Below are 25,298 nucleotides of genomic sequence, written 5' to 3' on the forward strand. Positions count from 1 at the left end.
GTGGTGGGGACCAAGCTCCCAGAATTTCTGAGGGAGGTGAGTGAGCGCAGTGCACAGAGCAGACAGGGACTCTGAGAATCTTGGTCCTTGGGGGTTCAGTCAATTGGCTACCAGTGTAGCCAGCATTAAACCAAAAAGGATGATGACAGTAGGCGTTCCCAAGTCTGCCCATTTGAAACCCATTTGAACACTTTTTTCCTCCCTGATTCTCCTTAATAATTGTTCTAGCACATCTAGATTGTCTTCACCAAGCCTAGGATGGCTTCATGGGCTTGCGACCTGTGCAGTTGTTGTCCTGAAATTCTTAATAATTTTCGCCTTTGAACTTGTATTTTGTAAGTAAAGTCTGATGGGACAAGGAAGCATGTGCATGAGCAGAAGAAACACATGCAACATAGGTATCCACTGCCCAAGCTTTTTGCCCCATTTTCATGTGTCTTTTGTGATGCGTGCTATGGGGCTTCCATAGTATGCTAAAAATTTTAATTTTTCTTTACCTAGAACAACATTAAATAGAAAATTTAAAAACACCATGACAAGTCAAGAGAGAGACCATGGAAGAGAAGATAAAACTATATTTTAGTGTCCCTAATGGCACTTTTTCCCTGTTCTTTTGAACAAACGGCCTTGCATTTTCATTTTTCCCTGGGCCCTACAAGTTATGTAGCTAGCCGCAATTAAAGCATTTGTCTGAGTGCTGTTTTGTGGAGCAGCCAACAGGAGGAACAGGTCCCTGGATATGCTGACCATAATTTCCAGGCTGAAAGACAGTTTGAGGCCTAAGATTCCCTGCTCCTTACCTCCAGGACAGCATACACACACAGAGCTGGTAGTTGTGTGGAAAACAAGTACCAATGTCATCGCACGTGTAAGCACTCCAGGACACCCATTTTGGGCTCTCAGGTCAAACCCAGATGGGAGACCTTGGCTGAATTTGAGGCTTCCCACCTGGATCCGGGTCTTGGGAACTTTGTGCTCATAAGAGTCTACGGGGAGAGTTGGGCCTGCGGGGGATCTGTGTGAGGTGCACAGGCTTGTCCTACCCACGCAGTCTCAGGGAGACCAAGGCACGGCCCTGGACATGGCCCCAGGTGCTTATTCCATGAGGACAGGAAGAGGAGGCAAAGTCACCCTGCCTGAATGCAGGAGGTGGGAGTCCGGAGAACCTGCTGCCCCTAAATGCATGTGCTCCAAGAAGATGTGGAAGTGGAGCATGGTGACACCAACACCTGCTAGGAAACATGGACCAATGGACCTGGTGAGCTGCTCCCCTTCCTGTGGGCAGGAATGAGTAAGTGGATGAAAAGAAAGGAGCGAGTGCCTTTCTAGGTCCTTCCCAGAACAGAGGGAGACAGCCTTGAGTGCTGGTGGTTCCCTTCTGGATGGGAAAGTGGGAGAGGGGCATGAACGTTTCTTTTTGCAAAAACCTGAAATCATCAACACTGTGAATGGCGTGAGTGTGTCTACAGTTTGTTGTGGTTGGAAAAGGGAGCTGCCTGCAGGTTTGCTTGTCGTAACTTCAGGACCATCACCTTTATTCTTGGGCATGAGGTCTTGGTGGTAGAAAAAAAAAATTGCAGTCATGCAAAACTGACCCCCCAGATTCTCTCTACCAAGGGGAACTGAGTGCATGATGCTGAATAAACCATCTGCACCGAGAGAGGCCAACAATAGGATTTGGTTCTTAAACTACACAGAGAAGTACTTTCTGGGTTGATGAGGCCTTGTACTTGATACAGAACAATAAGAGACAGCCCTGTGGTCATCTCTGGCTCTCACGGATCCAGCTGGAAGAGGGCAGGGGACCCTTATTCCTCCAGGGGTGGTGCAGGGAACAGGGGAGTAGAGGGTGAAGCCTCATCTCAGAGATAAGCTGTTCAGTTCCCAGCTTTTCTCCTCTACCTTGGGTGGGTTCCCGCTTCCCAGGTGGTTCTGCGGAGGCTCCCTCTTTGGTGCAAACACCTGGGGGGGATGCTCAGGCTCACTCACTCCTGGAAACTTGGCTTCTGCCCAGTGGGTTCTCTTTTCTTCTACTATGGAGGGTCAACATAGGTGCCGATCTCTTTGTCTGCTGTGGGCAGTGCAGCGAAAAGTAGGTTCGGTTCACCACCTGTAGGAAGGGCCTGGAGCCACACCTGTCCAGGAAGCTGGGGTTTGAATGGGGACAGGGTGCGAGAGGGCATTTGTAATATCCTGTGTCAGCCCGCCAAGGTCCCTCTTTCAGCTGCCACTTAAGAATGGAATGTGCTCCGGAGGGCAGCAGGTGGGGAGGCACAAAGGCCCCTTGTCTGAGCCCGTGCCCACATGTGGGATCTCCTAGAAGGCGTCTCCCTAGAGCTGGAGCTCGCAGCCCAGGACCTGCCCCTGAGAGATGCTAGGACTGGACCCTTGTGCAGGGTGAGGGGTACGGCCAGAGGGGGGGGGGGGGGGGGGTCTGGTGTGTGAGTGGTGGGGGCGGCAGCGGAGGAGCCCACCCAGCCTTTTCTTTCCCCACTCTCTTGCCTTTTTGAACATGCTCCACTGACAGGACTTGGAGGGGTCGGTTCTCTCTGCCTGGAGGGAATGAAAAGGCATATTGTGCTGGACAGGGAGTCTGGTTGCCAGCCAGGAATTAGTCCTCTGAAGGAGAGGAGAAAGGCCAAGCGAGAGGAGGCTGGGGGAGGAGGCCCAGAGAGATAGCAGGAGGAAGGGAGGAGGGAGAGAGGCCAGGTGGTAGTGGGTCACAGCCGTCTGGCCCAGGACTGGAGGCCAGGAGGCCTGGGTTGCTGCGGCTCCTGGGTCCACAGGTGTGGGCCCCGAGGGGAGATGTGGGGGAAGGGAGGGAGGGAGGTGCTGTTATCTTACCCAGATGCATGTGCTTCGGGAGGGGAGGAGGGTCAGAACTTCAGACTATTTACTTAATCCCTTGGAATGTCCTTTCCTCTCTCTGTTCTTTGGGCCTCTTCTGTTTCACGGACTCCTTTACGGGCACATGTGTGGTAATTAACACGTGCAGTGTAGGTCCCAGACCATGTGTTTGAGTTTCAAATATCCATTGATCTGCAGGGCTCCCATCCCGGCTGCCCCTCCCCTTCTTCTCCTTTGGGCCTCGCCCTTGAAGGGAGATGGAAGGGGTGTGTGTATGTGTTTGGGGGTGGGGGGGGGGGCACACGTGCATCCACATGTGTTTTATTGATGTGACAGAGCAGCCCCTTAAGCTCTGACAATCTGCTGCTAAAACAGGCGGCTGCAGGAGTTGAGATAGAGATGAATTTTTGGTTTCAATGGAAGTAGTCTGAAGGAAAGTGGGTGGGAAGCAGAATGTGTTTAGAGACCATGAATTTACCCTGAGCACCTTTTCCTGGCCCACCAAGCCCTGTGGATTTTCCTAAGGTGCCTCTTCTCGGTGGTGTCTTGATGCTAATGAATGTGGAAATTTGGGGAGGCTCCAGGATAACGGAGCACAATGTCAGGGACTGACCCTGGGCTCCGTTAATTGCGAGGTGCGGGAGGGAAGTTCTCCATTCGGGTGGGGTGGGTGGGGGTGCAGAATGGTTACATGAGAAAACAGGAGAGCACTTGTAAAATGATTTCTGGCATTTCTCTGGGAGCTTTTTTCTTCTGAGTGCCAAGGACCTTAGAGATCCCGGGGCGATGCTTTGATAAATGACAAGTGAAAGTTTAGGGTCGTCAGGAGTTTTCTGCCGTTTGCTTTTTTCCTACTTGTAAGAGGTCTAGGAGTTAGCTCTTTAAGGAAAGTGAGAGAAAAATAAAAACTTTAGCAGGCTCTGCCTACTATTTATTGCATGGGCTTCTGTAATTGTCAAACCAGTCTTGGAGAGGGGCAGAACTTCCAAAACCGAACCTACCTTTCATTTGCAGAGACTTTTTTTAATCCCCCACTGGCTGCTCCATAGTATGTGCTCCAAGTAAAGAGTGAGCCACAGTTATTTCTCCAAGGTCCCTCTCTGTGTCTCTATTTTTAGAATCTCTCGTGGAGCCTGGTCTATAGGTTGGTGCCAACTTGGAGACCTTCTCGCTCAAGTGATGGATTAAACAGCACCCTCATTCAGGGCCGAGGGATGTGCTTAGGGCAGGGTGATGGATGCCAGGCATCAGAGATGAAGGGCACTGTGTGGCTTCCAGCCTCAGCCCTCTTGGGGGGTAGCACACCTGAAGGAGGTTCGCTTCATTACCCCAAGCCTGAATGAAGTATGCAAGGCTAGCTATCTCAGATCATTCTACATGTGGAGGGTCACTTCTGCTCACATGACTTTAACGTCTTCCCAGCTACCTCTTTTTTCTCTTCCTCTAGCACCGAGGGGGAGATGGGATCAGTAGTTGATCTGTCAGCATTACCATCAGATGGCAAAAGTCTGATTACTTACTAGCCTGGGCTGGATTTCAGTGGAGATGGGCAGCTGATCACCTCTATGGGTTGGTCTCTGCTCACACTGGCTTTCCCCATGGAGAAGCATTCATGCTGGTACTGTGCCTGCTAAAACAGAACTGTGCCTAAGCAGCTCCAAGCGCATGAGAGGCAGCTCTTTTGCTCTCTGTGTGCATGTTGCTGCTGCTTTCTGGTGCTCCGAGCCACCGTGACCAAGCCTGGCATCTCAACAGGCCAGCTTTGCAGAGATCAGTTGCAGAAGGAGTGTGCATAAGTGTGCTCAACTGCTCATGCATGTGCCATGTCTTCCTCCGTCCCACAGTTAACAGGTCCCCCAGCTGGGCTCCATCTACTCAACCTCCTGCCCTCCATCTTGGATTCTAACCTAGGGTCTCTGAGAGAACGTTTATGCATAGAGGATACTAAGCTAAGAGTTTGAATCCCTGCCATATCCCCATTTCCAAGACCAGAGAGGAAATGGGGTTTAGAGATCTGGAAAAGCCTCCTTGTCATAGATTCTTATGACTCCCTGGTGTTATTAGTAACCACTGGTGTTTTGTATTTGGTACTGTTACTCTTTTGTTCAACAAATATTTGTTGAGAACTTACTAAGTGCCAGGCTCATTATAGTCATTGGGGATCCGGCAGTGAGTAGACAATGAGAGCCCTGGCCTCGCCTCATGGAGTTCACATTCTAATGGTTCTCTCATTATGGAGCTGATCTTCAGGTGGAGGTAAAGCCTCCCAGGGGCGCACAGGCTTCTAGATGCTGGAAAGTTGTCACCTCTGCAGGGGAGGGAAGGCAGGTGGCTCCTCCAAATGGCCCCAGCTGGTAGTTCCCATGGCCAGAGCCTCTAAGGAGAGACCTTTGGAGGAGGCTGCCTGGGATGAGCATGGTCCACTGGCAAGTTGGTACCCCCTCTGCCTGGTTCCTTTGTGGGGCCCCTGAAGTCCAGGTGAGACAGCTCAGAGCTTGTGAGGCCACTGTGAATGTGTGCATTTGCTCACTGCTCCTTGATGGAGTGAGTTCAGTCCCAGGTGTGGCACAGCAACCTCGCAGGAGGCGGGGATTTCGGCCTGTGGGTGGAAAGGCCTCAGGGCCACGTCTGAAGCCCCTTTCTTCAGCTCTGAGCGCTGTATAGCTCCTGTGTGAAGGCTGAGAAATTGTCGCTCTCAGGTCCTGTTGTCCCGAGTCTGTGCCTGCTGAAAGAAATCTGTGAGATTCAAGGGCTGCTGATTCTAACATCTAGGTGGAAAGGCAATGGAGCGAGAACAGCTAAAATAATTTTTATAAATAAAAATAAAGTGAGAGGTATCCCTCTATCTGATTTTTTAGACAAAGAGATCTTTAATGTTTTACTTCCTTCCTGGCCCTGTGTGAACTTTCAATCCACGCTTCCCTTTGTTCTTCTGAACAAATGCTATTACTCTCCCTTTTTAAAAAATGTTTATTTCATTTTCCTTTTTTTTTAATGATTTTTTTTTTAGGGCAGTTTTAGGTTCAGAACAAAATTAGGAGGAAGGTACAGAGATTTCCCATATACCTCCTGCCCTCGCACATGCACAGCCTCCCCCATTATCAACATCTCACCAGAGTGGTACATTCGTTTCAGTGAATGAATCTACACTGACACATCATCATCACCCTAAGTCTATAGTTTACATTTGGGTTCACTCTTGGTGTTGTACATTGTATGGGATGGACAAATGTACAATGACATGTATCCACCATTATGGTATCATACAGAGTATTGTCACTGCCCTAAAACTCCTCTGTGTTCCAGCTATTCATCCTGTCCCTCCCACCCCGACCCCTGGCAACCACTGATCTTTTTACTGTCTCCATAATTTTGCCTTTTCCAGAAATGTCACAGAGTTGAAATCATAATACTCTGTTTGAATTTAAGACTTATAATGATACGGTAATCAAGACAGTGTGGCATTGGCCAAAGGATAGACACGTATGTCAGTGGAACAGAATAGAGAACCTAGAAATAGGCCTACACAGTATTTTTTATTTTTGACCAAGGTGCAAAAGGAATTCAGTGGAGGAAGGACAGTCCTTTCAACAAATGGTGCTGTGGCAAGTGGGCATCCATAGGCAAAAACAAAAAACCCCAAACCCTCAACCTAAACATCACACCTTAGAGTTAATTAATTCAAAATGGATCTTGGACTTAAATGTAAAATGTAAAATGTAAAGCTATTAAAACTTTTAGAAGAAAACCTAAGAGAAAATCTTCAGAACCTATAGCTAGGTGAACCTAGAGCTTTGGTGTCTAGAACACCAAACACATCCAAAAAAATAAAAAAATTGTTAAAGTGGACTTAATCAAAATTAAAAACTTGCTCTGTGAAAGATCCTGTTAAGAGAATGAAAAAACTATAGACTGGGATAAAATACTTACAAACCACGCATCGGACATAGGACTTATATCTAGAAAGTACAGAGAACTCTCAACAACTCAACAGCTGAAAACAAGTCAATTTAAAGATGGACAAAATGCACAGATAGACGTTTCACCAAAGCGTATATGCAGAGGGCAAATAAACATGCAAAAAGATGTTCAGCCTCAGTGGCCATAAAGAAATACAAATTAAGAAAGTGATAAAATGTCACTATACACGTGTTAGAAGAGCTAAAATAAAAATTAGTGACCATACCGAATGCTGGTGAGGCTGCAAAGAAACTGGACCTTTCATACATTGTTAGTAAGAACGTAAAACGATACAGCCACTCTGGAAAATATTTGGGAAGTTTCTTAAAAAACTAAACCACTAAACATACACTTCCCAGCCATTGCACTCCCAAGCATTTATTCCAGAGAAATGAAAACTTATGTCCACACAAAACTTGTACATGGATGATCACAGCAGCTTTACCCGTCATAGCCACAGATGGAAGCAACGCAAATGTCCTTCAGTGAGTGAAACAAACTGTGGTGTATCCATCCGATGGAATACTACTCAGCAACAGAAAGGAACAAACTGGGGCCCGCCCAGTGGCTGAGTGATTAAGTTCGCACGCTCTGCTTCGGCGGCCCAGGGTTTTGCAAATTTGGATCATGGGTGTGGACATGGCACCACTCATCAGGCCACACTGAGGCAGCGTTCCACATAGCACAACCAGAGGCACTCACAACTAGAATACACAACTGTGTACCAGGGGGATTTGGGGAGAAGAAAAGAAAAGAAAAAAGGATTGGCTCAGGTGCCAATCTTTAAAAAGAAGGAACAAACAGTTAATATGTGCAACAGCAGCTTGGGTAGATCTCAAGGGCATTATGCAAAGTGGAAAAAGCCAACCTCAAAAGGTTATATACTGCATGATTCCATTTATATAGCATTCTGGAAATGACAAAATCATAGAGATGGAGAAAGGATCAGTGTTTACCCAGTGGAGGAGGGCAAGTGTGGTTATAAAGGGGTGGCACGAGGGAGATCTTTGTGGTGATGGAATAATTCTGTATTTTGATTGTGGTGGTGGTTACATGAATCTGCACATGGATAAAATTGCATAGAACCACACACCACACTGACATACATACACACACACACAAATGAGTACATGTAAAACTGGTGGAACGTGAATAAGGTACGTGGATTATACCAGCATCAATTTCCTGATTTTGATAGTGTATGATAGTGATGTTACCTATATAATTATAGGTTCCCTATATAATTGTGTTAACTGTAAGGATGTTACTATTGGGGGAAACTGTGTGAAGGGTACATGGGACCTCTCTGTATTATTTTTGCAACTTTTTGTGAATCTTTAATCATTTCGAAATAAAGAGTTAAAGAAATGAACAGTCTTCTGTGTGAACCCAGCCCTGAATTGACTCTGCTGCTGGTGCCTCTTCCTCCTCCTCCCTCTCCTCCTCCTCCCCTTCCTCCTCTTCCATATTCCCCTTCCCCTCTCCACCTCCTCCCTCTACCCAACCTCCTCCTCCTCTCCAGCCTCCTCCTCCCTTTGCCTCCTCCCCTCCTCCCTCTCCTCGTCTTCTTCTTCCATCTCTGGTCTACCTTTTTTACCAGCCTCATACTTTTGCTGTTATTCAGAGGAATGTGGAGCTTGAGGATGTGGGGAACTACTTGCAAAAGACAGCTTTAAGCTTGTTTTCACCTTTTTTGGGAGGGAGTGTACAGGTGGGTAGATGGAATGTAAAAGATTGGTCTCTTGCCCTGGAAAGGACCTAAAGAGCCCAGATAACTTCTCTTCTCAAAAGTCAGAATTGGGACAGCTCACAGTACGTTTCTGAGCCTCATTGGTCATGGAACATGCAGCTCAGGAAATGCTGAGGTTGACTAACATTCCATACTCCTCCTAGTATGTTTTGGGCCGGGTTCTTAAGGGACTTTTGCAAACAGTCTCCCTATGATGCCCAGAATAAGTTATCTTGACTTCCACCCTGGGTCCCTGAGTCACGTGCTGAGGGGGATGGTGGCTTTGGGATAAATGTGGTCCCTTCAAAAGCAAGAAGCTTCCAGCCCTTCTCCTAGGCTGAAGTTTATCCCCAAGTCTTTGTAAAAGATGGCCAATGGCAGCCTAAAGGAATGCAAGAGGGAGGGTGACCAGTGATAGACATGGTGTGGGCAGAGCCCAAGAATCAAAGAGGACTTGGGATCATTGAGAGACCTTCCAAATCTCAGGATGGGGGTGGTGGTTTCTTTTTTCCTCATTCTCCAAGGCTTCTCAGTCTCAGAGACCCCAAGAGAGGCCATTAATACAGATTCCTCCTCTGGCTCCTTTGACACATTTGCTTTTGAAGGACCTGGAAGAGAAAGCTCTTTGTATGTGGTCAGAATAAACTCATTGTACACCCAAACAATTAACTCCTCAATGGACTTGCCAGCCTCTTGAAAGGCCCGGCCCGGCTTCCCTGGACCTCTTGGGCTCTATTGAGTCCTTAAGCACTCCAATGTTTTTGGGGTTTTGTTTTGTTTTGTTTGTTATTCTGAAAAGTCTTTCCCTGAGAATAGTCAGAGCGGATCAACATTGTCCTTAGCCCGGCATTTATCTCCACTCGCCAGCGAATGTCAATCAGGAATCAAAAAGCCAAACAGAGGAGGCTTTGAACGGTGTCATAGGGGGTCGAAGTGACTTCCAGCTGTCTGTGCGTGGGCCAGGCCTTCTCGGAGGGCAAGGAATTGTGCTGTCACACAAACCCACTGTCTGTATAGGCTCACAGGGCCCGTGCGGGGGCTGCACCTGCAAGAACGAGGCATGGTTGGGGGTTGGGGAATCTTGGAAGGCCAGACTCCATGCCTCTGGGGCTGGGCAGTTTCCAAAGCTGCTCATTGCCTCTGGGGCCTTGAGCAAATCACTCTCTTCCATGGAGACTCAATCACTTTTTATCTGCCTGGTGACTTCCTCTGCCCTGGCCTGTGGTGAGAATAGATGAGGAAAGCCACTTGCCAGAAACTGTGAGTGTTGCAAAATGTGGTATTACTGTGGTTATTGTTGATCTTGACATCATCCTTGAGAAATTCTCTCAGGTTTGCCATATTTATTTTTTTAATCTTTCCAAATTTACTTTTTTCTCCCTGTAAGAAGGATGATAATCTTTGAAATGGCTTTTTCTAGTGTTCTATCATCTTCTCCTTGGTCTAGAAGAGTTTTACTATTTGAGGTCCAAAAGAATCACCAAGAATAAACATCAGGTATGAAATCATCATGTGCATATATGTTAACTGAAATTCAGATATATTTTTCTTTAAAATATATGGAAGTCTTCTATCCAAATTAAGGATTACTCAAATAATCTAACTGCTTGCTGCCTGATGATTCATCTATGACCGCTTTGGCATTACATCCTCTTTTGTTTTAACAGCTTTATTGAGGTATAGTTACATGCCATAAAATCTACCCATTGTAAATGTACAATTCAATGAATTTAGTACATTTCTTGAGTTGCGCAACCGTTACCGGAGAACATTTCCGTCCCCCCCCCAAAAGAAACCTTGTACCAATTTACACTCATACCCCACTGCTTCCTCCAGCCCAGCAACCACGGATCTGCTCTCTGTCTCTATAAATTTACTTTTACTGGCATTTCATATAAATGGAGTGATGCAATGCGTAGTATTTGCACATGGCTTCTTTCATTTAATATAATGTTTTTGAGGTTCATCTGTATTGTCATAGGTTTTAGTAATTCATTCCTTTTAATTGCTGAATAATATTCCATTATATGGATATATGACAATTTATCCATTCACCAGTTGACAAACATTTGGGTTGTTTCTAGTTTGAGGCTATTATGAATATTTGTGTGCATGTCTTCGGGTAGACACGTTTTTATTTTTCTTGGATAGATCCCCGGGCATGGAATTTCTGGATTGAATGGTGTTTGTGTTTAACTTTTTAAAGAAATTGCCAAACTCTTTTCCAAAGTGACTACCCAGTTTTACATTCCTACCAGCAATGAACAAGGGTTTCTGTTTTCCCACATCCTTGCCAATACTTGGTATTTTCTTTTTTTAAAATTTTAGCCATTCTAGTATGTATGTATGGTATCTCTTTGTGGTTCCAATTTGAATTTCCTAACAAATAATGATGTTGAGCCTTCATGTGCTTATTAGCCACCCATGCCTCTTCTTTGGTAAAATGTCTATTAAAATATTTTGCCCATTTTAGAATCAGGTTGTTTTCTTACTGAGTTGTAAAGTTTGCTTCATTTTTTAATTTAAAACTTTGACAAGAGTTTAATTTTTCAAATCCAGTTTTCAAAGTAAGCAGTTATGTAAGATGCTGTACCACTCCTGGTATTATATCTCCTTTAAGAGGCTTTTCAAGTCTTTTACACCTACACAGCGTCCTGAGGCTGGGGAGGCAGACAGCCTTCGTTTTTAGAAGAGGATATTACTACCAAGACAAGAAAAGTGAGGGGTTCAGGTTACCCAGCTGATTGGATGTAAAGCCGGGATCTGGAGTGTGACCCCACTGGAGACTGGGAGGCCAAGGGCACATGTGGAAGCTTTTCTTTCCCCCAAGGGCCCCGTGTGGGGCCTGGTGCTGCCCCAAGGCTTGCCAGGAAGCGGAACTGATGTGGACTTTGGCCTCAAGCCTCGGACCTATGTTTGGTAGAAGGGTGCGCTTATTTGCTGCGTTGGAAGCCAGGTGCCCAGCTGCCGGGAGATGATGGTCAGAGGGTTCTGTTGGCTTTGGCTTGGCTTCCCGTCCTTTGGGCATGCCGGATTCCACAGGTGGCTCTCCTGGCAGCAGGGCACCTTGTCTTTTCTCACTTCATAAAGATTTACATCTGGGGCCTCCATTGTGGCAGTGCAGCTGTATCTCTTCACCCTCGGTGACCTTCCCCTGCAGGAAGATTCACTCCCTGCACGTGGCCTGATGCTATGTGGGCTTCTGGGCCTGCATCTGGGCAGTCGTGGAGGTCCTTGACCTGCAGAAGTGCAAAGCTTCCCAGGGAGACTGGAAACTCTCCTTGTTCTCCTTGAGCAACAGGCCTTCTTTGCTGATCGCTGGACCAGATGGGCCGTCGTAGACTCTCATCTGGATGATGGGAGAAGTAAGCAGCATGTTTTCTGTTATCCTGCTCCAGAGAGAGATGCAGCTCTTGGAATATGGGAGGATTTTAAGTCAATATTAAAATTTTGCATAAGCCATTTTGCACATGGCTTCTCACTGGTGTCCCTCTGGGAATGTTTGATTTCTCACTTTTTCTTTGTTACCATTAAGACTCCTAAAATGAAGCCACCCTGCGTGGAGGGGCTGAGCACACTGTGCTGGGCTATTTAGACTGTGAGCTCTGCATCTGGCAGGAGCAACCAAATGTGCATTGCAGCTGCCAGAAGACTTCATTCAGTGGTTCATTGAATTCAATGGAAAGAGGTGTTAATAGAGTCAGGGGAAGTGATGCTATTAAAAAAAATGATATTGTGTAGCTCCGTTCTGTGTTTATTCTCCCTCAGTGACTTCCAGATCAAACTTAGAGAGTTTGGCGTCAAAAGATGCCTATTCTGGACTCCAGTTTGAGGCAAATAAGATATCCAGTGTGGTTACTCTTCTCTTCCTGCTATGTCTCATTCCTTGGGGTGATTGTCAGATAGTTCAGGATTGCCTTGGCCCCGGTGGGAGCTGGGTCTTGGTGTCAGCACATGAGAATAATGGTTGGGTCGGGTGTTACACAACTGTCAAGTTGCTGTTCTCAGCCCCCAGCAAGGGGTAGGGTCTCCATAGCTCTTGCATCTTAAGATCCCAAGTGTGGGGTGTTGGCGTAAGAAAGGGATCAGGACTCTGTGTTCTTTCTCCCTCCCCTGATAAGATGCAGGGAAGTCGGCCAAAGGTTCTCAGAGCTCCGAATGGTGGAGGGTTGTTATTATTGATGATCTGACTGGCGTCGCAGAGACTACTGAGAACTCACATTCTTCATAAATAGTTAATGCTTGGAGAATATAGCGTTCGGTTCTACAAGACCTCTGGGGGTCTTGGGAAGAGAGGGATGGTGTAATCATCAAACTGTCTGAGACCACAGAGCTCTCTTTCCCTCCCCTCACTGAGGGAGGAAAACAGAAACATATCTAAACTATGCATTCTCAGTGGGGGCAAAGCTACCTGCTCCCAGCTTTCACCAATGAGGAAAAAATTAGTTCCTTGGGGGGGGGGGGGCAAAAAAACCCTTGCTCTTTTTACATATAAAGCATAGATATACATACAGTACCGAAACAGATATACAGTGTATGTGTGTTATTAAAATTCCATTAGGAAGGTGACTGGGGGAAAAAATGTCTAAAAAAAGTTGAGAAATACTGCTCTAAACTAAGGTTTTATTTTGATGAAAATAACTGAGTTCTGAAAGATAGATGGTCCACACTCACTCCTGACCTGCAGAGGTTCTGTCTCTGCAGGGAGAGCTGCCAACCCTACTAGACGATAAAAGTTAGGACTTTGTTACTGGTAACTCCCTGCTCCCATCATCTGTTAGAAATTTCAAAGTCAATCCAGGGTGCAGTTTCCCACATTCCCTCCCATTTCGTTTGCCTCCACCTCTCACAGGGAATTGGGGTACTTGTTGTTCATAGTGAAAATTGTTCTAACTAGTCCCGATTCTCTTCAGCCCAGTGTGCTGAAGAGAGAATAGTCCTTCTTGCCGCCTCATCATTTTAGATGAGGATGGAGAAATAGCTGGTAGGTTGGGAGGGAATAGCACCACGGTCTCATCTGTTCCTTTAGTTCTTCAATGAGGTCCACTGGAAAGGTACTGGGCTGGTACCTTTCACAAGAGGGCAGGAAGGGGCTAGGGATGCCAGAATTTGGTGTCACAAGTCTGCCAACCTTATCCTAACAAGCCAGGCCAAAACTCAGTGCCACTGGGGAAGATGGCTCTCCCAACTTTCCTGTGGGGAGAGACAAGGGCTGACCGACCCATGCTGGTGCATCCAGATTTGTGAGACAGCATCCTCCAAAGTCCTGACAACGTAGCTCCCTTGCCTGGGATGGCGAGCACACACCTGGATTTGTCCTACTGTCGGTGTCTCTCTGTGGTTCTCTTTCCTTCTTGTTCCTTTCTTCTTTCTTTTCTTTCTCTTTAATCTCTTCATTGAGGCTTGGCCGGGCCATGTGCAAACCCCAACCATTCAACAGTGCTGGAGAGTAGATAGTATTTACCTCAATAATGGTAGTCTCTTTTCGATTCTTTTTAACCCTCAATTCAGATGATGGGTCTAAGCCGACACCCACGATGGAGACTCAGCCAGTGTTCGACGGAGATGGTAAGCTCTTGTGTCGCTTCCGACTTGAATTCCCCCATCGGTGTTCAGATTTCGGAAATGTCTTTCCTTCGGATGTTTGTTTAAGCTTTATTATTATATATTTTTCTTTTTTAATTTCAATTTTTCCCAGTTTAAGCTGGGTTGTTTTAACCTTTTAAAAAATGCAAACCCTCCCAGGAACTGGTACACTCTTCACTTCTGGAAAGGCCCTCTGTTCTTGACAGGCTTCCTGCCTGGCTGCTGGTGTCCAACAATAACAGGGCCTGGACGGATCCTTTGAGCTGCCAAGACCAAGGAGCCATGGCTGAGAAAGACAGTCAGGCTGGCAGTGTCCCTTTAGTAAATGAACCAGCACTTACCCTGTGCTCGTTCCTGCCATGGGCCCAGCTTCATGCTAGGCTTCTGGAGGACAAAGGAGAAATAGAAGAGATGAAGCCTTTGCTCTTGAGAAAGTGGCAGCTCTTGGAGACCTTTATGTGTTAAATTATGGTCTCAGTTTTTGTCGTGGTGGACATTTATGGAGGAAAGAGATCACAATGGTCTGGGAAAAGACTCTGTGAATAGAATGGACTTGGGCTGGATCTTGAAAGTTGGGGGAGGAGTCAGGGCATTGAAGGCAGGGGACTGGCATGAACCAAGGAGGGAGTATGGTGGAGTTGGGGTCTAGTGAGGAAAGTAGCAGGAAAGAGACTGGTAGTGGAGCTGGTTTGGCTAAGTTATAGGGACATTGAGAGTTGAGTTGAGACATTTGGGAGAGGAGAAATTCTAGGTCAAGAGAAATAGTAGTGGCTAGTGGCAAAATAGAGGCCAGATGTCCCTGGAGGTATGAGGAGTAGATAAGAGGAGTTTGGGGGTGTAGAAGGCTGGCCTTGGTTCGTGTTTGAGTTGCTCAGGGCATACATTCTTCAGTGTGCTTTGCTAAGTTCTTCAGGTTCCCATGAGGTTCCCATGAAGAGGAGCAGGAAGCTTGGCAGAGTGAGGTTTCTAGAAAGTCTGACAATAAGGTTCAGCTCTCAGTGCAATACACAGCACCCTTTTATCAGCTTTCAGCCTAGTGTATCCAGGCCTGGATCATAAGACTGGACAGTGAGACAGAGGAATAAAAATAAACTGTGCCACTGGTTGGTACTGTAGCTAGGGATGTCCCTAGCATGGGCTCGGCTCTAGAACGAAGGATTGAAATGTGAAATATCCTTTGCAACTGGTCATTTAGTGGAACATATGTGTGTTTGTGCCTAGAAATTCAAACGTTTCTGTGATCCACAAAGGTCCTGGATCATTGGCAAATCTGAGACCCTGGGGATTGGGTGGATAATGGAGACCATGTCAGTTTGGGAGCCCTTCCCAACCCTCCACCAAAGATCTTGTCACTCTACAGTGTGTTCAGGGTCATCCCAAATTCCCACACCACCTGTTTACTGTGTGACCCAAGCCCTGGAAAGCCTGGGGGCACCGCGGAACACGCTGGAGGGAGGAATTCAGCCTGTGTTCAATGAGAAACCAGTAGAAAGGGAACTGAAGCACACATTAGACCCATTACCTTCTTTCCCATGTGGAGCAGAGTCTCAGCAAGCTGAAATCTGCTGTGGCTCAGCCGTTTCCTCCAAAATGGTCTCTGTGGTTTGTTTGGCGTTCATTTGTTGATTTATCCCCTTTAAATCTTCTTCCAAGGAAGCAGCTGAGAGAGACTTGGCTTGGCCCATGTTCCTCACCTCCTGGGATAATATTTTTATTCCTGGATGGAGTGGCTCAGCGCCTCTGGACTCTGACCACTCTGCCTCCCGGCACAGGAGGCCCCACTTGGCTCCTATGAGCTAATGGGGAGGGGAGCTTCCGTCTTGAGGAAGCGAGAGGGCTTGGGGCAAAGTGGATATGGAACTAGGGAGATAGGTCAAGCCTTGAATGCCTTAGACTTTAAAAAAAGCTATTAAGAAGTCTGGGGGTTATACTCCAAGTTAATACTCTCTTTGCCTAGACTTTATTTTCTCTCTCTTTGCTGTTTTTTTTTTCTCCAGAAATCACAGCTCCCACTCTATGGATTAAGCACTTGGTAATCAAGGACTCCAAACTGAACAACACCAATCTAAGAAATTCAGGTAAATAATCTGCCTTGGATTATATACATACCAGATCCATCTGTGGTTGCCCATGGTTGCTCCATGACTACCTACTCTGTGGGCTTGGGGAAGTCATTTAACTGGTCTGATCTTCAATGTCTACAGCTGTAAAATGAGATTTCATGAGTTAATCCCTTCCAACTTTAATTTTCTCCAGTTGTTATCTCAGGAATCATCTTTCATGAGTAGTTGACACTTTTAGTTAAAAAACTTTGGACTGTATGTTTTAGTATTTTAACTGCCTTTCTGTGTGCCGCGCAGGAGAATTTAAAAGAAGAATGGCTGGACATAGAGAAGTTGAACTTAAAGCCTCAAAAGACTTGCTTCTATGTATTTTTAAGGCTCTAAACAGTTGCTGACAGTCATGTCTTTTCCGGTCTGATCTTTTGAGGGTCTTAGGAGTAGCCAGGTTTTGGTACTGGCTGAACTCCTTGTAGAAAGGTGATAATTTTTAAAGAGTGATCAGATTTGTAGGACTTATGTGTAGCATTCATTTACATCACAACAAAGGCCAAAATCAATAAAGTTTATATACTATCGATGAGGCCCACATGTCCATCAACAGGAAAATGTGTTAACAACTCAATCTCTATGGGGGGGGGGGGTTGGGCAGAATCATTCTTCTTTCAGCCTAAAACTTTGTTGTGAGAAATGCCATTCAGCATAATTTATGCCTGGTTGTTGAAGTTAACCATATCACCTTTTCCTTATAGATAGCAAGGTCTATAAACTAAAGATATATCCCTTTCAACTGGCAGGCAGAGTTTTACGTGACCATTAATTAATGAGTGTACTGTCCTTGGCCAGTTCTGTCGTAAAAGTGGTAGTGTGGGGATGAGAGTGTGCGGAATGATTTAGACCATGAGCTGGATCCATGCGGCGTTGGTTGATTCTCTCTGTGACTTGGGCCGGTCAGTACCTCTGCACGTGTTTGGTTCCCTGTTCAATTAAAGCTGGAGGAGGTGTGGGAGGGTGGGGTAGGAAGGAGACCATGCAAACTCCCATGGGCCAGAGTCTTTGACAGAACAGTGGCCTGGTGGAAGCACAGGCTTTGGAGTCCGTGAAACCTGGGTTCAGTTTCTGGCTCTAACTCTTAGTGAGTGACCCAGTCAAGTCCAGTTATCCCCCTGAGCCTCAATTCTCATCTGGGATCATGATCTTTTCCTCAAAGGACTGTGGTTAAATGTTAACTGAGTTAACGTCTGTATGCTACTTGACTAATGCCTGGCTAAGTGATAAATATAAACGCGTGATAAATTCTAAGCACACATATTTATTATTATCATCATTATTGGTAGGAAAAATGGGAATATTAATGATACTGCTTATCGTGAGAATTCTTCAATCGGGAAAGAATTTGTGATTGTCAGCCTAAGCAAAATCATCTATTAGGAGGCTTCTTCTTAAGACCGTCCTCCATTCCTTCCTCACTGTTAGGCAGATGTGTTAAGTCAAGTAGAAGTGGTTTTGGTGCCTGTGGTACCTGGAAGTGACATCTACAAATGGTCTCCCCGTTTTCTGAACCTCCAGGAGGTCTTCAAGGCCCTAGTGTGAGCTTTAATTCTCATTCTGTGACCAAGTTGTAGATACGAGGGTGAGCTCTCTCTGAAATTATACAGCATCTTTTGCCTGAAACATTCATTTGACATTTAGCAACTGCTCCCGTGAATTGTTTTTGTTTTTCATCTACAAGTGGTTAATTTCTCTATCTAGGTTGTAAACTCTGTGAGGGAAAGTTTATCGCCTTTCTATTGTATCTATTATAGAATCTAGTTCAATGTGTTTGATTGCTTTTGGGAAAGATGGAGTAGAAAAGATCATCATCATCATCATCAGTAAAATCAGAATCATCACCGTCGTCATAGCTAGTCTGGCAGATCCTTCAGAACTTTACATGTATCTCATGTGAGTTTCACCATAAGCATAGTTATTGTCCCCGTCTTACAGATGAAGAGTCCGAGGCCGAGAGAGAGGAAGTACCTGTCCTGGGTCACAGCTAGTAAGCGGTGGGGCTGCAGTAAATGACGTATCCTTGGGAAGAAAGTGCCTGTCTTTTTGAGCTGTACTCTCTGAGTGTAGTGAGGTGGCAATGTCAAGTTGGTTAATGATGTATGCGTACGCTTCATTTCTTCCGCTTTCCATTCCTACTTCCCCTAGATAGTTTTTAATTGGATGAGGATGGGGTCATGTTGAGAAGTAGTTTCCAGGCAGGTACAACCACCTTCCTTATTTTGGAGCGGCCCAGCCACCTTTATTTTTCCCTAGTTGGCCCCAGTTATGTTGATAAGGGTAGTGTACAGGACAGGGTTGTTGGGGGAGAGCTACAGGCTCCCTAGGAAAGACTGAGTCCAGCAGTAATTAGCACAGATTGATACCTTAGAAATTTCCTAGTAAATGGGGGACTGTCTCACTTGATACCATCATGATCAAGTGGTAATTCTGAGTGCCTGTCCATCTTTTTGATGTTATTACGTGTAAAGGACATGGTGTCACAAAGGAATATAGCAGGTATTGGCAAATAGCCACCTGCTTGTTTTTTGTTTTTTGTGTTTTTTTTAAAGATTTTATTTTTTCCTTTTTCTCCCCAAAGCCCCCCGGTACATAGTTGTATATTCTTAGTTGTGGGTTCCTCTAGTTGTGGCATGTGGGACGCTGCCTCAGTGTGGCTTGATGAGCAGTGCCATGTCCGCGCCCAGGATTCGAACCAACGAAACACTGGGCCGCCTGCAGCAGAGCGTGTGAACTTAACCACTCGGCCACGGGGCCGACCCCGCCACCTGCTTGTTTTTACAAATAAAGTTTTATTGGAAGACAGTGACACCCATTTATTTACATCTTTGGTTGTTTTTGTGTTGCAGCAGTAGGGTTGAATAGTTGTGACAGAGACCATCACATTTAAATATTTTAAAAATATTTACTATCTGACCCTTTGCAGAAAAAATTTTGCTGGGCCCTGGCGTATAAGATTGAAGTGGAAGCATTTGGATGAGGGTGCATGTGTGGGGGCGTCTTTCTGACTTTGGTTTGGTCCCTCTCGCGGACCAGGCAGAAGTCGGGGCTGTGTCTCCTGAGAGGTTTCCTGACATGCCAGGGAGGCCTGCATCAGCGCAGGCTCTTCACCGTCTCACGTTAGTGTTAGCCTTTGTCAAGCTTTAATGTTTGTTCTGGCATATGCTCTCGCAACGGGGTTGCCAAGGAAGCCTCCGGAGGTTTGGCTTTTGCAGGCGGTGGAGTGGGATGTCTTTTGTATACAGAAGAGAGAAACCTTGTAATGGCAACAGCATGGGCTTTGGTATAGACTAACCTACAGACCTGGCTTCCAATGCTCCCTTCCTGTGAGAGGCTGGGTAACCTTGAGAAAGTTAATAAACTACCCTGAGCCTTGATTTCTTTATACGTAAAACAAAGTTACTAGTGCCTTGCAGGATTTTTCTAAGGATTCAACGATATGTATATAAAATGCCTAGCACATAGTAGATACACCATAAGTGATTCACAAAAACCTACAATGGTGTCTCTTGATGGAATATCTTTATGTCTTGTGCTAGCCACTTTTCACATTATCTCATTTGGTTTGATGAGAAGTCAGATATACTTTACTGATAACTCAGGTCTGGGCACTTGACTCTGGTATGGACTGGAGCTTCTGGGTCAAGCCCCTGAGACAGTTTCCCATTAGAGTTTGCTGGAAGATTCTGGGTTCAGGTGAGCTCCAGCCCCCATCTCTGGGGAGCCGGAAGTGGGACTCTGAGAAGCCCGTCTGGGTGAGAGCTCTTCTTCACAGCTCTCTCTCAGAGGCAGAAAGGCCATCCCAGTTTCTTTTACACCCCAAACATCCTTCTTTCACACGCAGACCCTGTGACGCCAGGTTTGTTTTCTGGCCTGGGGACTGTTGATGTTGGAAAGGTTCCACTGGGCAGCTGAAGTTTTGCAATAACATGACACATATGACTGCAGACTTATCCTGTCTCCTTCTCCCCTCCTGGAGGTTTTGTTTTTAAGACTTTGTCATATGGTCACCATGGTCATTGTGGCCTTTTGAGGACTTGGCGTCTTCAGCGTTGACAGCCTTGTGTCTTTGGACTTCTTCTCTTTGATTCTCACGTCCGCTGAACTGGAGTTCTTCTTGCCCTCAGGAAGACAACGTACCTGGCTGGCTAATGCCCTAGAACTCGAGAGCAAGCATCTGCTCATACATGGTGTTGGCCAGAGACTCTGTTTTGCTTTTATAAGACAGATGAACCCTTGCTGAGTTTTTGGTATCGGGCACTAACCAAGGCATTTCTTAATATAGCTAGAATGAAAAAACTTTTTTAATCATCTACATTTTATAGACAAGAGTAAAGAGATTAAAGAAATGACAAAAACTAGGCTTCATCTCATTCTTCATCCCTAATCTCACTGCTTCTAATTTTACTATACACAGACACTCTGCTACAGCTGTGATTTATAAGTTTTTTTTCTGTGTGACAAAAGTCTGCGCTTTCTCCTCTGGGAAAATACTATCTCTCAGGAAATATGATCGTGTGAGCCTTAGCCCTTCCCTTTGTGCAGTGTGGCGACGCCCTCGGGCATGTGCGCCCTTCCCTCTGCCCCCGTGGGGTTAACTCTTGGAGCCTCTAGTGGGGTCATTTGACTTCCTTCTTCCTTCCCTGTCTCTTTCTTTCCTTTATCTCCATCTTTTCTAGTTAACTTCTTTCATGATCTGATCTGGGACTTCAAGAAGGCTCTCGAACCTGGCCCTGTGGGTTAAATCCAAAAGGACTGTGCCTTCCCTTCCTCGCCTCTTTGCCCTGCAGCCCTTCCTTCTGTGTGTCAGTCAAGTTAGCAGCTCGTGCTAACTCTGCTCCCGGAGCCAGAGCCATCAGCAGGGACACAAGGCTGAAATGCATTTCTTATAAGTTCTGCCGTGAAAATGACCCCTGTCTCCTTGTACATGAGAGTTTTGCCTAACTCACCATCCATGTCACAGGGAGCTGTCCGCAGCGTCCCTGCCCTTACCTGCCGGTGTCAGAGCGTTGCTTCTTTAGGTCTGCTTTGGGCCCCTGGGCTGCATTTTGGACTGCTCCTCCCTCACTGGGGAAGTTCCTGCCGGGATAGCTGCTGCTATGATTGGGATTTGGGGTCATTGAGGCAACTGCTCATCCTGGCTGGATCCCCACCCCCTAAACCAGCCTGCCCAGAAACCACTGGGTGATGTAATGACCTGAGGCCTGGAAAAATAAACAGCTCTCAGGGAAACCAGCAGTAGCTGTTGTAAGCAAATACCCCACGGCCACCTGGAACCTCACGCTGACGTGATTGGGAGGAAGAATGAGTAATCCACTAACGTTAGCAGCCGCGGACGGGTCTGGGTTTGTGTGCATTTAAAATATCTACATAAAAACAAACCTTTGATGTTTATTTCTATAACCGACCTTCTGGATGTCTGCCCATCTATCTCATGCAGGTGTCTTGGTCAATCATGGCCAGTAGAATGGACCTGGGGCCGGGGCCGGGTTCTCATCTTTATGGCTTTCTCTCTGGCAACAAAGGCCTTGCTCAAGTTTTCACTTTGCAGAGAGGAGCCGTAAACACATTTGGAGGCCCCAGAGAGCCTAGCCCCTCAGCTCATTTTTACCCTGTTTTAAAATTAGCTTTCCTGGTTGCCTGGCTCCTTCACTGCACATTGTCTGCTCAGAACACAGAGGTGTGGTGGTGGGGTGGAAGGGGAGAGGGGGTAGGACCTGGCCTCTGGAACTTTCTCGACCTGCAAAAGTTTTGTTTCTGTAGGTGAGTTTGTGTGCTTTTTTGGTGTTGATAGCAAAACCATGTGTCCCAATGTTTTCCTTTTGGTCTCTGCTGCTAAAAACTGAAATCAAAGATCCTGCCAAACTATTGTGATTGGCTCCTTCTAATTTTCTAGAAGTCAACTACAGTCTCCGCTTTGATCTGAGGGTCCTCCATCTGTGTTTATTTGTAAAATGGCTTTGGAAGTAGGCAGGGTTATATCTGATAAGCACACACATGTTTTGATACATGTTTTGATACATGTTTGATAACATGTTTTGATAAAGTTATGATACTTTACGTTATGATACTTTGACACATTAAAAAAATCTCTCTTCCATCTCTCCCTTGGCCTGTGTTCCCCTCTTTCTTTCTCACTTGAATTTTTTATTTACTATCTCTTGTCCTTAAACGAGAGAGCTTGTCAGGTCAAAGTCAACGAAATGACTGAGAAAAACTAGAAAGAAGACAGCATGCCTTTTCTTGGTACTTGTCATTGCAAAACCACTGTGAAGCACTTCATATTCTTCTTGGTGGAAGGGTCATATGAGCTCACTTAACGAGTGAGTCAATAGAGATGGAGCCTTTCCTAAAATTTGAGTGGATGTGAGTCAGGGGTGGTTTGGGGGAAAAGTTAAAAAAAAAGAGGCCTATGCTATCTTGGGACAATCCATCATAGAAGGAATACCTTCAGCAGAATTTATATCTTGTTTTCTTGTACTCCTCAGTTTCTGTCTGTGTGGGAAAGAAGAGGTCAGTGCTTCAGACAATGGTGCACCATACATGGCCATTTTAGTTTCCATGGAGAGACATTATTTAGACAGGCTGGTTGGACTGTAATTTTCCCTTACCTCTCCTCACCCTGGGCGCTTCATCCCAGCAACGTGCCCTATTTGCAGAGCCCACTGCGAACACTCCTGTGATTAGGAGCTTTCAGCCAGCATCCGGGATGTGGGATGGGCATTGTTAGTTTGCTTCTGGAGATGGGGCCTCTGAGCCGTAGGAGGCCGAGCCACACAGCATTACTGTGAGGGTCACGAGGTACAAGGGGTGAGCCTGAAGGCCCCGAGCAGTGTTGCCCTTTGCTCAGCCCCTTTCCTGGTGCTTGGGTTCCCCTGGGGCGTGGGAAACTGGTTTGGATCAGGCCCCTGAGCCATGGGGAAGCACACCTGATCCTGTCGGTTATAAGCTGTGGGCTGTGAGAGTGGGAAGGGCCTGGGGATCATTCTAGTACCACTGCTTCATTTTAGACAAGAAAAGGAGGCCAGACTAGTTAAGGGCCTTGTCCTGGGTCATAGGCGCATCAACAACTGTCATGTGCTAAGACCTCTACTTGGTGCTAAGGGGGCCAAGGGAAGAAATACAAGGAGCATCTAAGGGAGGAGTTGACTGTCGGGCAGTGGTGTGCCAATGGGAGCGAGCAGTGGTGTGGGCCACCCCAGTGGGGAGGAAGGTCCTATCACTGATATTGTTTTGAGTTGCTGGCATGGTGATCATAAAAAGCAGACTGATTCTTAGTTATATTGTGATTTTTTCAGTTTCCCTACAATGTGCCCCCCTTTAACGCCTCCACCTGGAGCAGACTGTGCCCACTATGCCTGCAGACTACTTGGGGTGACTAGTCATTCACAGGGATGGGTCAGGAAGCCTGGGTTTACTCCACATTTGCTGAGGCTGCTGCTACCTTAGAGCAGCGAAGACCTCAGACCCTTCCTGTGGCGCCGGGTTAAGTGCTTCACATACACTATCGCACTGAATCCTCGCAGTGACCCCACGAGGCGCATGCTCTTGTTACCCCATTTTTACAGGGGAGGGACCTGGGGCTTAGAGAGCTGGAGTAAACTGCCCAAGGTCACAGAGCTAACAAGTGGCAGAGGCTGATCCTTCTGACCCCAAAGCCCATGCTCTTGACCACCACACCATACCGTCTCTCTTCCAACTGTTGTTGACGCCCATGAAACAGTGACAGAACCTTCCACATGCCAGGCCCTGGGTGGAGTGTGCAGGAGCAGGGTGCCAGGCCCTTACTCTTGCTTTCAGCCTTGCCAGGGAAGCCCAGGTACCCCACCCCACCCTCCACTCCTGTTCCTGGAGCAGCTTCCCTCTGACGGGCCTGAGTTCTCTCTGGTGTTTGGGAACAGCCATCCCACTGAGCTTTTATACGATCCTCACTTGTCCTTCTGGGCTGGAGCTGAAGAGCCTCTCTTCTCTTGGCCAGGTAGTCCATCAGAATGGGTGCCCTCCTCCAGAGAAGCGGTCTAAGGTCCCTCTGTGGGTTGGGATTGGCTGATGACATTATTGTTTTCACTTCATTTGGCTGCCTACTCTGTAGGGATAGGGCCTTTAGATGAAGTGAGATGGGGAAACCCACTCCAGTGGAAGAGGTGACTGCGTTAAATTTGTGCGTGTTCTGCTTCTCTTCTCCCCACCCCTGCCTCTACTTGATACACACCTGAGCACGGTCTCAGGGGTTGACTTCGTTCTGTTTGTCCAAGTCTGCTTCTTCCTGCCCCGGTAGGGCCTTTTCTCTGGGCCTCTCCTTTTCTGGGCCTGTTGTCTGCCCTCTGTTCTGAAGGGAGCCCTGAGCGTTGGTTCTGTGGGTTCCCCTCCCCTCTGGGGGGCTCTTGGAGTCCCTGGGTGACTCTGAGACTCGGGAATTGGTGGCGGCCAGGCAGCAGCTCAGTGCTGAGTGTGATGGAAAGCTCAGGGTGGAAGGGCAGAGCCAGCCAGCAAATGGTGCTTGGAAAAATGGTCCTCTGGGGGCTACTTGGCTCCTCCTGTGAAAAAATGCAAAGTCCACAAGTAAGAAAAATAACCTCTTCACATAGTTGGCCTGAAACCATAGGTGCTAAAACCCCATGTGGCTAAATAAACAGAAAGGGCTTGCTCGGTGATGTACCATAAATCACTCTTAAAGATTATGGACTCCAGCAGCATCTCCTCCCCTGGAGACCACAATCCCAGTCCCCGGGCCGGCCCTTCAAGAACAGGAGACTCACTGCTTCAACCTGGTCCTTGTCCCTCCTTTTGTTCCTGCAGTCCCTTCCCTGGCCAGATTCTCTGCAACCGTCCTGACGCCACACACCCACACACTCACATGCTGACCCGAGAATCCTGAGGCGGGAGCCACTTGATTTCTTACGCCTCTGGAATTTCATATTGTGACTTAGGAAAGGTTGTTTTTAACACACAGTTTGTTATTCTGGGTTATCGTTCAGCATTTCATTCATTTTTGATAAGAGGCTAGGTGGGTGTGAGGTATTTGAAGGGATTTCAGGGTAATTGTAGGCGACACAACTGTAGTGTTT

General features: G+C 46.7%; 1 protein-coding gene across 2 annotated transcripts in view; it reads left to right on the forward strand.

Annotated features, from left to right (window-relative positions):
- Positions 1-25,298, forward strand: part of SMOC1 (SPARC related modular calcium binding 1) — a 141,687-nt gene that overhangs the window by 89,753 nt on the left and 26,636 nt on the right. Inside the window, exons 6-7 of one of the 2 annotated variants that reach the window (XM_046647677.1) lie at positions 14,015-14,104; positions 16,120-16,200. In XM_046647677.1, the coding sequence (XP_046503633.1) occupies positions 14,015-14,104; positions 16,120-16,200 (171 nt within the window). The remainder of the gene's footprint in view (positions 1-14,014; positions 14,105-16,119; positions 16,201-25,298) is intronic. The other variant, XM_046647678.1, reaches the window with a different exon arrangement.

The sequence above is a fragment of the Equus quagga genome, chromosome 20 (assembly GCF_021613505.1).
Source record: "Equus quagga isolate Etosha38 chromosome 20, UCLA_HA_Equagga_1.0, whole genome shotgun sequence".
In the NCBI taxonomy this organism is placed as follows: domain Eukaryota; kingdom Metazoa; phylum Chordata; class Mammalia; order Perissodactyla; family Equidae; genus Equus; species Equus quagga.